The sequence below is a fragment of the Garra rufa genome, chromosome 9 (assembly GCF_049309525.1).
Source record: "Garra rufa chromosome 9, GarRuf1.0, whole genome shotgun sequence".
Classification (NCBI taxonomy): Eukaryota; Metazoa; Chordata; class Actinopteri; order Cypriniformes; family Cyprinidae; genus Garra; species Garra rufa.
Window position 1 is genome coordinate 31,900,666 of NC_133369.1, and position 13,779 is coordinate 31,914,444.

The 13,779-nt window shown below is 35.6% G+C and overlaps 1 protein-coding gene across 1 annotated transcript in view; it reads left to right on the forward strand.

Annotated features, from left to right (window-relative positions):
* col14a1a (collagen, type XIV, alpha 1a) overlaps window positions 1-13,779 on the forward strand; it is a 207,893-nt gene that overhangs the window by 47,636 nt on the left and 146,478 nt on the right. The window contains exons 17-21 of the mRNA XM_073847829.1: window positions 3,220-3,359; window positions 5,991-6,117; window positions 7,058-7,197; window positions 12,780-12,912; window positions 13,115-13,162. Of these exons, the coding sequence (XP_073703930.1) occupies window positions 3,220-3,359; window positions 5,991-6,117; window positions 7,058-7,197; window positions 12,780-12,912; window positions 13,115-13,162 (588 nt within the window). The remainder of the gene's footprint in view (window positions 1-3,219; window positions 3,360-5,990; window positions 6,118-7,057; window positions 7,198-12,779; window positions 12,913-13,114; window positions 13,163-13,779) is intronic.

A 13,779-nucleotide genomic window follows, 5' to 3' on the forward strand; every position in this document is an offset into this window, starting at 1 on the left:
AGAAGACCTGCCGGCACGTGGCGTTGTGCGTAACGCGGCGTCAGGGTCGTGGCCTTTTCCATGGGTCTAAGTTCCCAATGTAACGTCGAAGTGATTCGACTGAAGGGGAACGTCTAGGTTACGAAGGTAACCCTCGTTCCCTGAAGGAGGGAACGGAGACGTTACATTCCCCTGCCACGCCCCTGGCGTCGCGCTGACGCCGGCTCGATCCGGCTCCTCAGCGAAAACCTGATTGAGTGGTTGTAATGCCGCCCTCTTTATACCCGTATGTACGGGGGAGTGGTTCGGCATGCAAATACCACTCGCCACTCGCCCTTGGTGAACCCTGGGTCCTCCATGCCCCGCAGTCAGGGCTAGATGCGGAGTAGTTCCTGACTGTGCTCCTGCCAGGGTCTCCTTCGCCCCGCAGGTTGTGGCAATATTTCTCAGTATTTTTCCAGTGGTCAGCCAGAGGCCGCTGTTTTCCTTGTATATCCCTAAAGACTTATGGATATATTGAATTAACTTTCATTCCACATGTAAAGATCCCATGTGCTCCGCCCGCCCCAACCAATGCTTCAGTACAACTGGCATCCCTGTGGGGCCCCCTTTATTGGCCCTCAGGGCTATGGGAAGGTTACGTTACAATGACTGCCTGCGGACACGTCTGAGAAGACCTGCCGGCACGTGGCGTTGTGCGTAACGCGGCGTCAGGGTCGTGGCCTTTTCCATGGGTCTAAGTTCCCAATGTAACGTCGAAGTGATTCGACTGAAGGGGAACGTCTAGGTTACGAAGGTAACCCTCGTTCCCTGAAGGAGGGAACGGAGACGTTACATTCCCCTGCCACGCCCCTGGCGTCGCGCTGACGCCGGCTCGATCCGGCTCCTCAGCGAAAACCTGATTGAGTGGTTGTAATGCCGCCCTCTTTATACCCGTATGTACGGGGGAGTGGTTCGGCATGCAAATACCACTCGCCAATGTTCATTGGCCCTTTGAATAAGGCTCAGAGATTATTGGTTTCTCAGGCGATTCCCAATGTAACGTCTCCGTTCCCTCCTTCAGGGAACGAGAGTTACCTTCGTAACCTAGACGTTACAATATGACCCTCTGTTATTAAACTATGCTATTCTATGGCATTAGCGATGCAATTTACACTACTTACTTCTAAGGATTTTGATAAGAAACCACAAGAAACAGGTAAATAAAGGCTGACAATCAATGTTTAATGTTCAGAAGTTATTATTTCAAGAAATGTAAAGCATTTTGGCTCGTTTATGTGTGTCGTGTTCTATGAGAGCTGTGTGTGGAGGGAGGGGAGTGTTTTTCTGAATGTCTAAATGTGTTTCATCTATTTGTCCACATTGTTTTGAACTACTGTACAGCTGTGTGTTGCAATCAGGGCCGTTCCAATCATTGTTGCGATGTGTTCATTGTCAAACTCCAAAATTAGATTATTTTTTTTATTTTTTAAAAAAATGTCATTACTTTATTTAAAGAAGTTAACACATGTCCTTTATTGACAAAATATTTTAGTTTGTTGTGTATATTTTTTTCATTCGATCAGATAACATTTTAAGCTGTCATATGGTCGTGTTACAACGTGCCCCTCAGATGTTACAATGTACCCCATCTATGGGGCATGTTGTCACATTTCACTTCCTTTCTTTTGAGGTAAATAACGAAAAACATATACACTGTAAATATAAAACAAAGTGATATATTTGTACTAGACAAGTGTTAAAATAATGTGGATAAATATTGTAAATATAAATATACGCTGAACCCCACGTGGATTTACGTAAACCGCGAAATTCAAAAAGTGTTAGGTTGTGCCCCGCTCTCCCCTATTAGTCTGATCAAAGCTGAATTTTCAGCATCATTACTCCATTTTTGGGGGGTGGGGGGTGGGGATAAAGACATTATAGAAATTAATACTTTTATTTAGCAAGGATGCTTTAAATTGATCATTGATCAAGTGATGATAAAGACTTTTAGAATGTTACAAAAGATTTCTATGTGACTGAAGTAATGATGCTTAAAATTCAGCTTTGAAATCACATGAATAAATTATATTTAAAAAAATATTCAAATACAAAACAGTTATTTTAAATAGTAACAGTATTTTCAAATTTTACTGTTTTTGCTGTACTTTGGATAAAATAATGCAGACTTGGTAAGCAGAAGAGACTTCTTAAAAAAAAAACATTTAAAATCTTACTGTTCAAAAACTTTTGACTGGTAGTGTAGATAAATAAAATATTTTCTTTGTTTAGTATTTTAATAATAATCGGTATGTGTGTATTTGTGTTATTTTTTTCAGTCAGATCAAATTTGATTTCAACAAAACAGCAAAAGTAGCCAGTTATATTAAAAATGTTGAATGAAAAGAGTAAAATTCTGCTAAGATGTGCATAGAATAATACAGGCATATTTTCATATTTTCACAAAACTTTTGAAAAGTTTAGTGTTTTATTTAAAGTTATTTATGTTTTTAAAAAGGAATACTTAAAAATTATGAAAGCTTGTTTCCGCTACTGAATAAAAATTAATAAAGGTTATTGTGACATGTTATCTTACAATTCTGCCTTTTTAACTCACAATGGCGAGTGATAAAGTCAGAATTCCAAGATATAAACTCGCAAATCTGAGAAATAAAGTTGCAATTGCATAATATAAACTCGCATTTGCGAGTTATAAAGTCAGAATTCCGAGATATAAACTCACAATTCTGAGAAATTAAGTCAGAATTGTGAGATATAAACTCGCAAATCTGTGGACATATAAGTATTTTTTTCTTATCAGAACTAGACTATATAACTCGCAGTTGCGAGTTTATATCTTACAATTCTGAGAAAAGAAGTCAGAATTGCGAGATACAACAGAATTTCTCACAATTGTGAGTTTTTGTCCCGCAATTCTGACTGATGATCTATCTCATGATCTATTCCTTTAAACTTGAATGGTAGAGTACAGTATATGTAGTTTTATATGCAAAAACATTTGAACTAATTTCTTGAAATTAATCAAAATGACCAGCTGTAGGTTTAACTCAAAGGTATTACATTGTCTTACACGCTCCCATTCTCTTGAGTTGCCAGACAAGGACAGAACATATTTTTAGGAAAATTAATGACCAGTTAAGAAGTACATTAAAATCAATGTGACTTTAATATTGTAGCAATGTCACTTAAAATTCAATATGTGTCAGTGATTGATCATTAGTCCCTGTTTTACTGCAGTATCCCTGAGACCTCCACGTAACCTGCGAGTCACTGAAGTTGACCACAGCTCTGTGCGACTCAACTGGGACGCAGTGTCCAATAAGGTTAAGGGCTACCGTATTGTGTATATGAAGACAGATGGTGTCCAGACCAGTGAGGTGATCACTAACACAACCTACAATACTGTACAATCTCTGTTCAACAAACATGCACTCATTCACTCTTACACTTAGTTAACCAGATTTATAGTATATAGAATTCAAATGACTGAATATTAGTGAAATAATATCTTAATGTAAGTATAAATACAGTTGAGGTCAAAAGTTTACATACACCTTGCAGAATCTGCTAAATAATTATTGTACTAAAATAAGAGGGATCACACAAAATGCATGTCATTTTTTTTATTTAGTACTGAACTGAATAAGACATTTCACATAAAAGACAGGAGAAAATAATAGTTGAATTTATAAAAATCACAGAGTTCAAAAGTTTGCATATACTTGATACTTAATACTATGTTGTTATATGAATGATCCACAGTTGTGTGTTTTTTTGTTTAGTGATAGTTTCAACGTTTGAGTCCCTCGTTTGTCTTAAACAGTTAAACTGCCCGCTGTTCTTCTGGAAAATTCTTCGGGTCCCACAAATTCTTTGTTTTTTTCAGCATTTTTGTGTATTTGAACCCTTTCCAACAATGACTGTATGATTTTGAGATCCATCTTTTCATACTGAGGACAACTGAGGGACTCATATGCAACTATTACAGAAGGTTCAAACACTCAATGATGCTTCAGAAGGAAAAGCAATGCAGAGCCAGGGGTGCAAACTTTTGAACAGAATGAAGATGTTTTTTTTAATTTTTATTTAGTACTGCCCTTCAGAAGCTACAGGAGATACTTCCCAGAAGACGAAATAAGTTTAATTTACCCTGATCTTTAAAATTCCAAAAGTTTTCACCCCCTGGCTCTTAATGCATTGTGTTTTCTTCTGAAGCATCATTAGCTGCGTTTCCATCCACCTATTTTTATGCGCATTTTGGAATATCGCATGAAAAATCTCTGAATGGAAACGCCAAAATGCGCATAAATTCTGAAAATGCGCATAAAAAACTTATGCGCACAACTGAGTAAGATAAACTTTTTATCCGATAAGGAAAAATGCGCATAAAATACGATGGAAACACTTTTACCGAATAAATTCCTCCATGCGTATTAAAAACTTCATGTGACTGCACGATGGAATGGGGTAACTCGACTAACCAGCCGACCCATCTTGTTGCACAGCATCAGAAATGTTGTATTGGTCATTCTGAAATGTTTCCTTCACCAGTTTTGTCACTTGACAACCACATTTAGATTTTTTTATAGTAATAAAAATCATTTAATTCAGTTAGAAAACAAACCGTGCAATTAAAAACTTAACACAGCTGCTCAATAGTCGCATCACAGATCTGCGGCAGGAGTCCGATTTAATTCATCACACGAGGAGTGTGGTAAGAAAGACAAGACCTTGGCGAATAATTTTTGAAACAAAATGCAAAACCGCTTGTTTTAAAAATATTTTGGATTTTAAAAAGGCCTATTGACTGCTGCCTTTTATCTGAAAGGTGATTTTGGAAGCTCATTGGAAGAACATTCGATTCTTATTCATTCCACCGTGTTTGCTGATTTTCAGTAGGCCTGTTTTTTTTTTTTTTTTTTTTTTTATAATTACACTTTCTGTAAGTTACTTAACAGTTATTTTATTTTTGTTATTAAATTAATAATTCTGTTTAATATAGACTAAGTGAGTTTGTCGTACTCTTTTGTTGTCGTCCATTCAATCATTTGACGCCGAATTGCAGCTAATTTGAAAGTAAAAGTTAAATGCTCATGCACAGGCATTTACAAGCTATTTTAAAAACGAAGAAAAGCGTGGGAACGTGGGAAAACTTTAACAAACTACCCCCCTCGGTGATACTGGTATTGCCTGTGTTGCCGCGTCAATTAACCGGTGGGATAATTTCCTTACCGTCACATCCCTACTACAATCCCTTCCATTAATTATATTTATATGAAAATTATTATTTTCGGTGACTTATCCTAGTTTTCTTAGTGATATTTAGAGGAAGTTTGTCAGAAAGTGACGATTTTGTTCTCTTTGTCTTGTTGGATGGAAACGCTGCTTTATGCGCAAATGTTATATGCGATGTTCCAGTTTTGCGCATAAGTTAAATTCGCATTTTTGGATGGAAACATAGCTACTGAGTGTTTGAACCTTTTGTAATAGTCGCATGCAAGTCCCTCAGTTGTCCTCAGTGTGAAAAATGGATCTCAAAATTATTTTCATTGTTGGAAAGGGTTCAAATACACAAAAATGCTGAAAAACTAAAGAACCAAAGAAGGATTTTTCTAAAGAACAGCGGGCAGTTTAACTGTTCAAGACAAACAAGTGACTCATAAACAACTATCGCTAAAAAAAACAAAACAAAAACACAGTTTAGATCATTCAGGTAACAACACAGTATTAACAATCAAGTGTATGAAAAATTTTATAAATTCAGCTATTTTTTATTTTACAAACATCTTTTATGTGAAATATCTTATTCAGGTCAGTACTAAATAAAAAATAACATACCTTTTGTATGATCCCTCTTATTTTAGTAAAATAATTACCATTTTGCTAGTTCTGCAAGGTGTAAACGTTTGACTTCAACTGTAAATACATGGCCCTCTATTATATTTGCTGAATTGTTTTATTTTTAATTTAATAAAGATAAATGCATTATTTTTCTACTCTCCATGCAGGTGAATTTGGGTCCAGTCACCAATGTGTACCTGAAAAACCTGTCACCCATTACTGAGTACACCGTTGCGGTTTTTGCTCTCTATGACTCTGGCCAATCAGAGGCACTCAGTGGCGGATTCACTACAAGTGAGTCTGTTTGATCCCTGCCAATGAACTGCTTGAAAATGTTTAAACAGTGAATTCACCGATTCTGTTTTGTCGGTTGGATTAAGGATGTGAGCATATGCTGGGCGGTGGGTGTGGATTTATGCAAATGATGTTTCACAGAAGAGTCACAGATGAGACAGGGCCCATTGGTATTCATTATCATGAGCACGGCCAGAACAAATCTCGTCTACTTGCAGCAACGCTGATTTAACATGTACATGTATGTGCATATTTTGTCGTATTTTCATCCTCCAACAGAATTTACAATATTCGCTGCACAAGGAGTCTGCAATTTACTCCAGCTGGAAAGCAGGAATGGATGCTTTCTCTGTCCTGGATCAAGCATCAGTTTCTAGGCAGGCTGTTACATTCAGTAATCATTGATTAGCTGCTGGAATCTATAATAGATCTGGGCCTTCATTTCCTGAGTTTCATTGTTCTGTGGGTGTCCTGACATTGTCGTTGTAGTAATCAGATTACGTGGTGAAATTTCTAGGGAATACATTTGAATTTAAAAATGATTGTTATGGTAAATGCTGGTCGCTCTGTGGAAATGAGAACGTTCAGGAATTCATTCACAGAAGCAAAATTTAATTGTGTAAAAGATTAGTTCACACAGAAATGAAGATTGTGTCATCGTTTACTCACCTTCATGTTGTTCCATCTGTGAAACAAGAAAAGGAAAATTAATGCCAATGGAGTATTAAAAATGTGTTTAATTGAAGGATGTTAACATATTTTGCTGAAACATTTTGCACGAAAATACAGCAATTATTATTAGTAGTAGTATTGTTTGCAATTAACTACTGCTTTAGTTCGTATGTAAACAATTTTAAACATAATTGTCCACTTGTCATAAAACTAATTGTAGTTTAGCAAAGGATCTTAGTTTGCTTAACTGTGTTTGATTCTCATTCAGAGCTTGTGCCAGCCCCATTCAGCCTGATGACATCAGAGGTGACCTCAGAAAGTTTTCAGGTCAGCTGGTCACATCCTGCCAGAGATGTTGTGCTCTATAAGATGGCCTGGTCACCTACTGAAGGAGGAGATGAAAGAGAGGTCAGTCAATTACAAGTACAATAATTAGTGATGTGCTACATCGCTACTTCGCTTTGCTTTGTTCTTTAATTTCTGTATTAACTATTTCCTCGCCAAACACGGCATTTTCAATTCATTAGATTCAGATTCATTAGACAACACTTTCCTGCCAAACATGTAATTTTCCGTGTTTCCACGTTTTCACTGTTATACACTCGGGGCATTATTATGCATCTCTTGAGTAAGTCTAGAACGTGCCGATCAAAAACACAGACAAGGAAGACGCAGAAACGAACGATCTCATGTGTAAGCATATGTATATAAAATATTACATTGTAATAATACTTAATGTTACTGTACTTACTTATTTTTAATTAAATGCAGCATTGGTGAGCATACAAGACTGTTTAAACAGACATTTAAAGGGGCTATATGTAACTTTCTGAAATTTAAACTCGCGACTGACACCTGTGGCCAAAAAACGGAACTGCTCTTCCTTTCTGCTCGCTCTCGCAGCACGCGCTCGTACGTGCAAACTTCACAAGTCATCCGTTGCAAAGAAGTCAACATTATGTTTACAGAGGTAAGAACTGTCAAATACATATACTGTTTGAGAAACTAAGTTTGTTTGCAATATATATGACTAGCGATGGTGGCAGAGTGATCTGAAACGTTTAACATGAACGCGTTTGACGTCACATCCGCAGACAGCGCGCGAAAAATCCGACCCGACAGAAAATAGGAAAAATAGGATACAGGCTTATAGGTGCACCCACTGTGAGCTGACAAGGTGTCGTGTCAGTATGCTCATCAGGAGATGTTTGAGTCATAAATGGTCAAATAAAAAGGCTATTGTTACGTTTATTTTGGGGAAAAAGTTACATATAGCCCCTGTAAACTTTTGAGCTATAATATAATATAATATACTACAAAAGTTTGAAGTCAGTAAGATTTTTTTTATTTAATAAATTAATACTTAGCAAGGATGTATTAAATTGGTCAAAAATGACATTAAAAACTTTAACATTATTTTTCAAATAATGTATAATAATAATATAATATATAATAATAATAGTAATAAGTGTGATTTTAATAATATTTTATAATTATTGCCGTATTTATTTATTTTTCAAATGCAGCCTTGGTGAGCATAATACACTTCATTAAAAACATTAAAAAAACTTTTGAGATATAATATAATATAATATAATATAATAATTAGTGGTGGGCCGTTATCGGCGTTAACGTGCTGCGTTAACGTGAGACTCTTATCGGGCGATAAAAAAAATATCGCCGTTAATCTATTCTCAAAGTTGGGTTGGGAGCTGGGTCTAAACTACGCAAGATATGATGACTTTCACCTTGATATTTTAGCGCGGATGACGTATACCTAGACGAATTGCACTGTAGGGGGCGACAACGAGTCTTCAGTTTCTGTGAAATTACCACATCAAATGAGACGTGCAAACATGGATGCAGTTATGAAGCCGCTTCAGGGCAGGTGCGTGCGTTGACCCTTTTTACTGGGGCACGTGCCCCAGTGAAAATCTGCTGTGCCCCAGTAAAATCTCAAGTTTGAGTTATAATTTACTTTGATAATCCCGAAATAAAGACATTAAACTATATGCAACTATTGAATTGATGCTTCTAAAAGCAACGCAGTTTAATGGAAGACTATGCACGCAGAAATCCATGTCCGTGCGCGTCTGTGTATTTAACGGCAACGCGCACGTCGTGCAGCCTTTTGCACAGAAGTACTTGGTTACACAAGTTTGTATAGGTAATTATGTTGTAAATGCAATTGTCAAGCAGTTTGTGATGCATTTTGGAAACAGGAGATGAGCGCCTGATCTAATGCGCCACCTGGCCCGTTCTCGAAGACTTACTTTTAGTCATTATTTGGGTAGCACACATATTCTGAATGCCTTCAGCAGAATTCAAATTAGCCATTTTAATCTAGATTAATCTAGATTAAAAAAAATAATCTATGCCCACCCCTAATAATAATACAAATGTTTGGGGTTAGTAAGATTTTTATTTTTGTATACATTAATACTTAGCAAGGATGTATTAAATTGATCAAAAGTGACATTAAAACGTTTAACATTATTTTCAAAATATATATTTGAAATAAATGCTGTTTTATTTGACTATTGTATTCATCAAAGAATCCTGAATGTATATGTTTAATAAAAAGAGGAAATGTTGCTTGATTGCCAGATCAGCATATTAATTTTTTTTCTCCCCTTTTCCATGAATATATTACATAAAAATAATAAATAAGTAAAATAAATGTTAATAATATTTGATAATATTTCTGTATTTACTGTATTTTTGATCAAATGCAGCATTGGTGAGACTTCTAAAACAAACATTAAACAACTTTATATAGCTGTAATATAATATAATGTAATATATAAATAATTAATAATAAGTGTGTTTCATGCTTATGAGAACTCTTACACCGTGTCCTAACTACACACGACACGACAAAATTCCAGTGACAAGCAATTTGGTTGTCCACACCAGATGCGACACGAATGCGCGACGTGACAGAATCGCTGAAATATCACACCCATTCAGAAGCGCAGAAGTGCACTGTACTCCCAACGAAATGGACAAGTTTATAATCTTAATCATAAATATTAAACCTTTTTTACATTATTAAAACTACATACTAAGTGACTGATCTTTCTACCATCTTTGTCATGGAAAAAACTTGTTGGTTCGTATTGAGTTTGCAGTTTTAACGTATATGTTTGCTTACATTTATTTTCAAAATCTGAGATACATTATCTGTTGTTGCTTTCAGTATGGCTATAAATGTGATATTTAAACTCACATTAGACACTTTTAACACTAAATAAAGCACATAATCAGTACCTGAGATTATAATTGTCATAGTTTGTATGGTGTTGTTTTAGCTGCGATGTTGCAGAAATAGAAACCGTTTCTAAAATAGAAATTTTCTGTGTCGCTGTCGTGGCTAGTTAGGACAAAAACTCTGATTAACATAGAAAAGATACCTTTTATCGCACATTGCAGTGCTGTGTGTAGTTAGGACATGGTGTTACAAAAAATGGATATATAAATCAGTTATTCACTGGCAAAACACCTACTATAATATAATGAAATATTTTTGATGTGGCTTGCAAAAACATTTTGTCTGTCAGTGGAGACAGATGCTTTTTGGCAGCAGGATAGTGGAGTCATGCCATCTTCCAGCAGGGGCACATGCAAACCAGCCAAATCTGGAACCCTTGAACTCTCTGTTTTTTTACAGTGTTTCTCCATTGTGACTAACTTGCCCTTTTAAATGGCCATTGCTAGATCTTAATTACAATGAACTATACTTGTTGAAAAACAGAAAGTGAAATATGAATTTTATGAGGTCCTTGAAAATGATTTATGAGTCGATCAATACTCTCCCCTAACCCGGAGCCTGGAGCCAACTGTTATTCTCTATTAGAAATGACCAGTCACCGGCACTCACAAACACCAAAACAACCAGCCGCATACTGAATGCATCCCGTCACCGCGATCCCTGCCACGCGTGACCACAGACACAAGCGTGTGTGAGTGTGTGTGTGACGGAGAAACTTTTTATTACTGGCCAGGAGTCAGTGCAGCTGTTTTTTATAGATAGCACCACAGGTCGATATGTTTACCAAGAGCCACCAGAGCAGAAAATAATAAAATGCTGTGAGGCAAACTGGAATGTGGCTGGAGCTTCATGTCCCAGAGCAAAGGAGTCAGCCCAGAAACACATATCCACTCACAGGGGTTTGCTGGGACGGCCCAGATCTCAATGAGATCCAAAAGCTCTCCTGATAGCAGATTTGTTTTTTAATGTGTGTTCACATTGTTGAGCAGCCACTAACATTTATACCAGACTAAACATGATGTTTTGTATGTGAACTGTTGCAACTACTACAGACACAAAATACTATTGACTTATATCCTGCACAATGAATCCAATTTTCTCCATTTATAAATACCATCTGTCATTGATCTAATGGTACAACCAAAAGCAGACTGTAGTTAATGACATACCATATCATGAGAAAATAATATTCCAGTCTAGACCTCAGCATCCACTCTATGATGACTATGGTGGGCCTTTTCATCAGAGCCGTCACTCTTGGATCTTGGCTGAAATAGATGTGGCCTTGCTTCAGAATTGGACTGTCCATTTTCTTCATCATTACCCTTTGACACTTGGCGATAAATCCTTACAATTGACTGTAAAGTGTCTTGTTTGCTGTGTGGTTTGTCTGGCTTGTAACATAATCTTATGGAAGCCTGTTTTCGCCACTGAATAAAAAATAAAAAAAGGTAATTGCGACTTTTTATCGCACAAACTTACAATTCTGACTTTTTTTCAGAATTGTGAGATATAAAGTCAACATTGCCAGAAATAAACATGCAATTTGCAAGTTCTGAGAAAAAAAGTCAGAAATGCGAGTTTATGTCTAACAATTTTGACTTAATTTATCACAATCGCTAGTTTATATCTCACAATTCTGACTTTATATCTCGCAACTGCGATTTTATATCTCACAATTCTGATGGTATTTCTCGCAATTCTGACTTTATTACATGTAATTGCGAGTTTATATCTCACAATTCTGAGGTTATTTCTTACAATTGCGATTTTATGTATAACAATTCTGACTTTATTTCTTGTAATTGCGAGTTTATATCTCACAATTCTGAGGTTATTTCTTACAATTGCGATTTTATGTATAACAATTCTGACTTTATTTCTTGTAATTGCGAGTTTATATCTCACAATTCTGAGGTTATTTCTTACAATTGCGATTTTATGTATAACAATTCTGACTTTATTTCTTGTAATTGCGAGTTTATATCTCACAATTCTGAGGTTATTTCTTACAATTGCGATTTTATGTATAACAATTCTGACTTTATTTCTTACAATTGCGATTTTATGTATAACAATTCTGACTTTATTTCTTGTAATTGCGAGTTTATATCTCACATTTCTGAGGTTATATCTTGCAATTCAGACTTTATTTCTTGCAATTGTGAGTTTATATCTAACAAATCTGACAGTATTTCTCACAATTTTGACTTTATTTCTTGTAATTGCAAGTTTATATCTCACAATTCTTACTTTGTCTCAATTGCAAGTTTATATCCCACAATTCTGAAGCTATATGTCACAATTCTGAGTTTATTTTTCAGAATTGCTTGTTTATATCCCACAATTCCGACAGTATTTCCCACAATTCTGGCTTTATTTCTTGTAATTGCGAGTTTATATCTCACAATTCTGACTTTATCTCTCACAATTGCGATTTTATGCATAACAATTCTGACTTTATTTCTCACAATTGCAATTTTATATCCCTCAATTCTGAGGTTATATATTGCAATTCAGACAGATTTTCTTGCAATTGTGAGTTTATATCTAACAATTCTGACAGTATTTCTCACAACTCAACCACATGTTGATGATTACTAAACAAAAGGTTTAACCAGACTAAACCAGCCGTACTTACTCTTAGCACTATCCAAATTCTTGTTATAGCTCTGACTTATACTATAACCGGGTGGTTTTGTGTTTGTGTGTTGTATAGATGATGCTGAATGGAGCTGTGGACTCGTATGTGATTCAAGGCCTGAGTCCCTTTACAGAGTACAAGGTGTCACTGTCAGCCATCTATAAAGACGAAACAGAGAGCAGTGCTGTGGTTGTGCTTCAGAATACATGTAAGACATACAATAATGTTGTTTAAATGTTTAAGACCAACCAGCTAATTCACTTTATCTCAAACTGACTAATTGATTTTTTTTGTGTGTTTGTGGCTTTGCTTTGTGCTACTTTGCTTTAATTTGCTATATTTTTTTTGTTTGTTTTTTTGTGCTTTTTTTTTTTTTTTTTTGCTTTGCTTTGTTTGCTATTTGATTGCAGTGGACTGGACCACAGAAGTTCCCACCACTTTCCCCCCCACTACAGCATGTAAGACAAACATGACTTTATTGTGATTTGAACATTGGATGAATAGATGGATAGATGGGTAGACAAATACTAGGGCTGGGTAAAAAATCAATTTCAATTATCAATTTCTGAATTTTAATCTATTCTCATTTTGACGAAATTACATTGATTCTTAAATCGTCACATTTACCTCAGAAAAAAACATATTCGGTGACCAAAACCTCTTTAGTCAGCTAGAAAAGTAACTAGAGATGAGCATTTTGCTTAATATATGCACCATATAACATTTATTATAATTTTTACTGTTCTTCAATGTTCTTTATGTTTGAATAAATCTGTCATGTTTTAGTCACCATTTAACTGTTTATATTTTAAAAAGCGAATTGGAGTAGAAATATAATTATGTAATTGTCACCTAATCATCAAATAACTTAACTGAGTGTAATTTGTAAAACAAATCAGTTTATTTTAACTGTAATTTTATCTTAATTTAATACCAACTGTCTCCGATTTTTTTTTAATGTGAGCAAACTTGGCATGTACTGTACCTGATATACTTCCAAAATAATCATAATTGAATTAGAAATCGAATCGAATCGCAACCTTGTGAATCAGAATCGTATCATTAAATTTGTGTC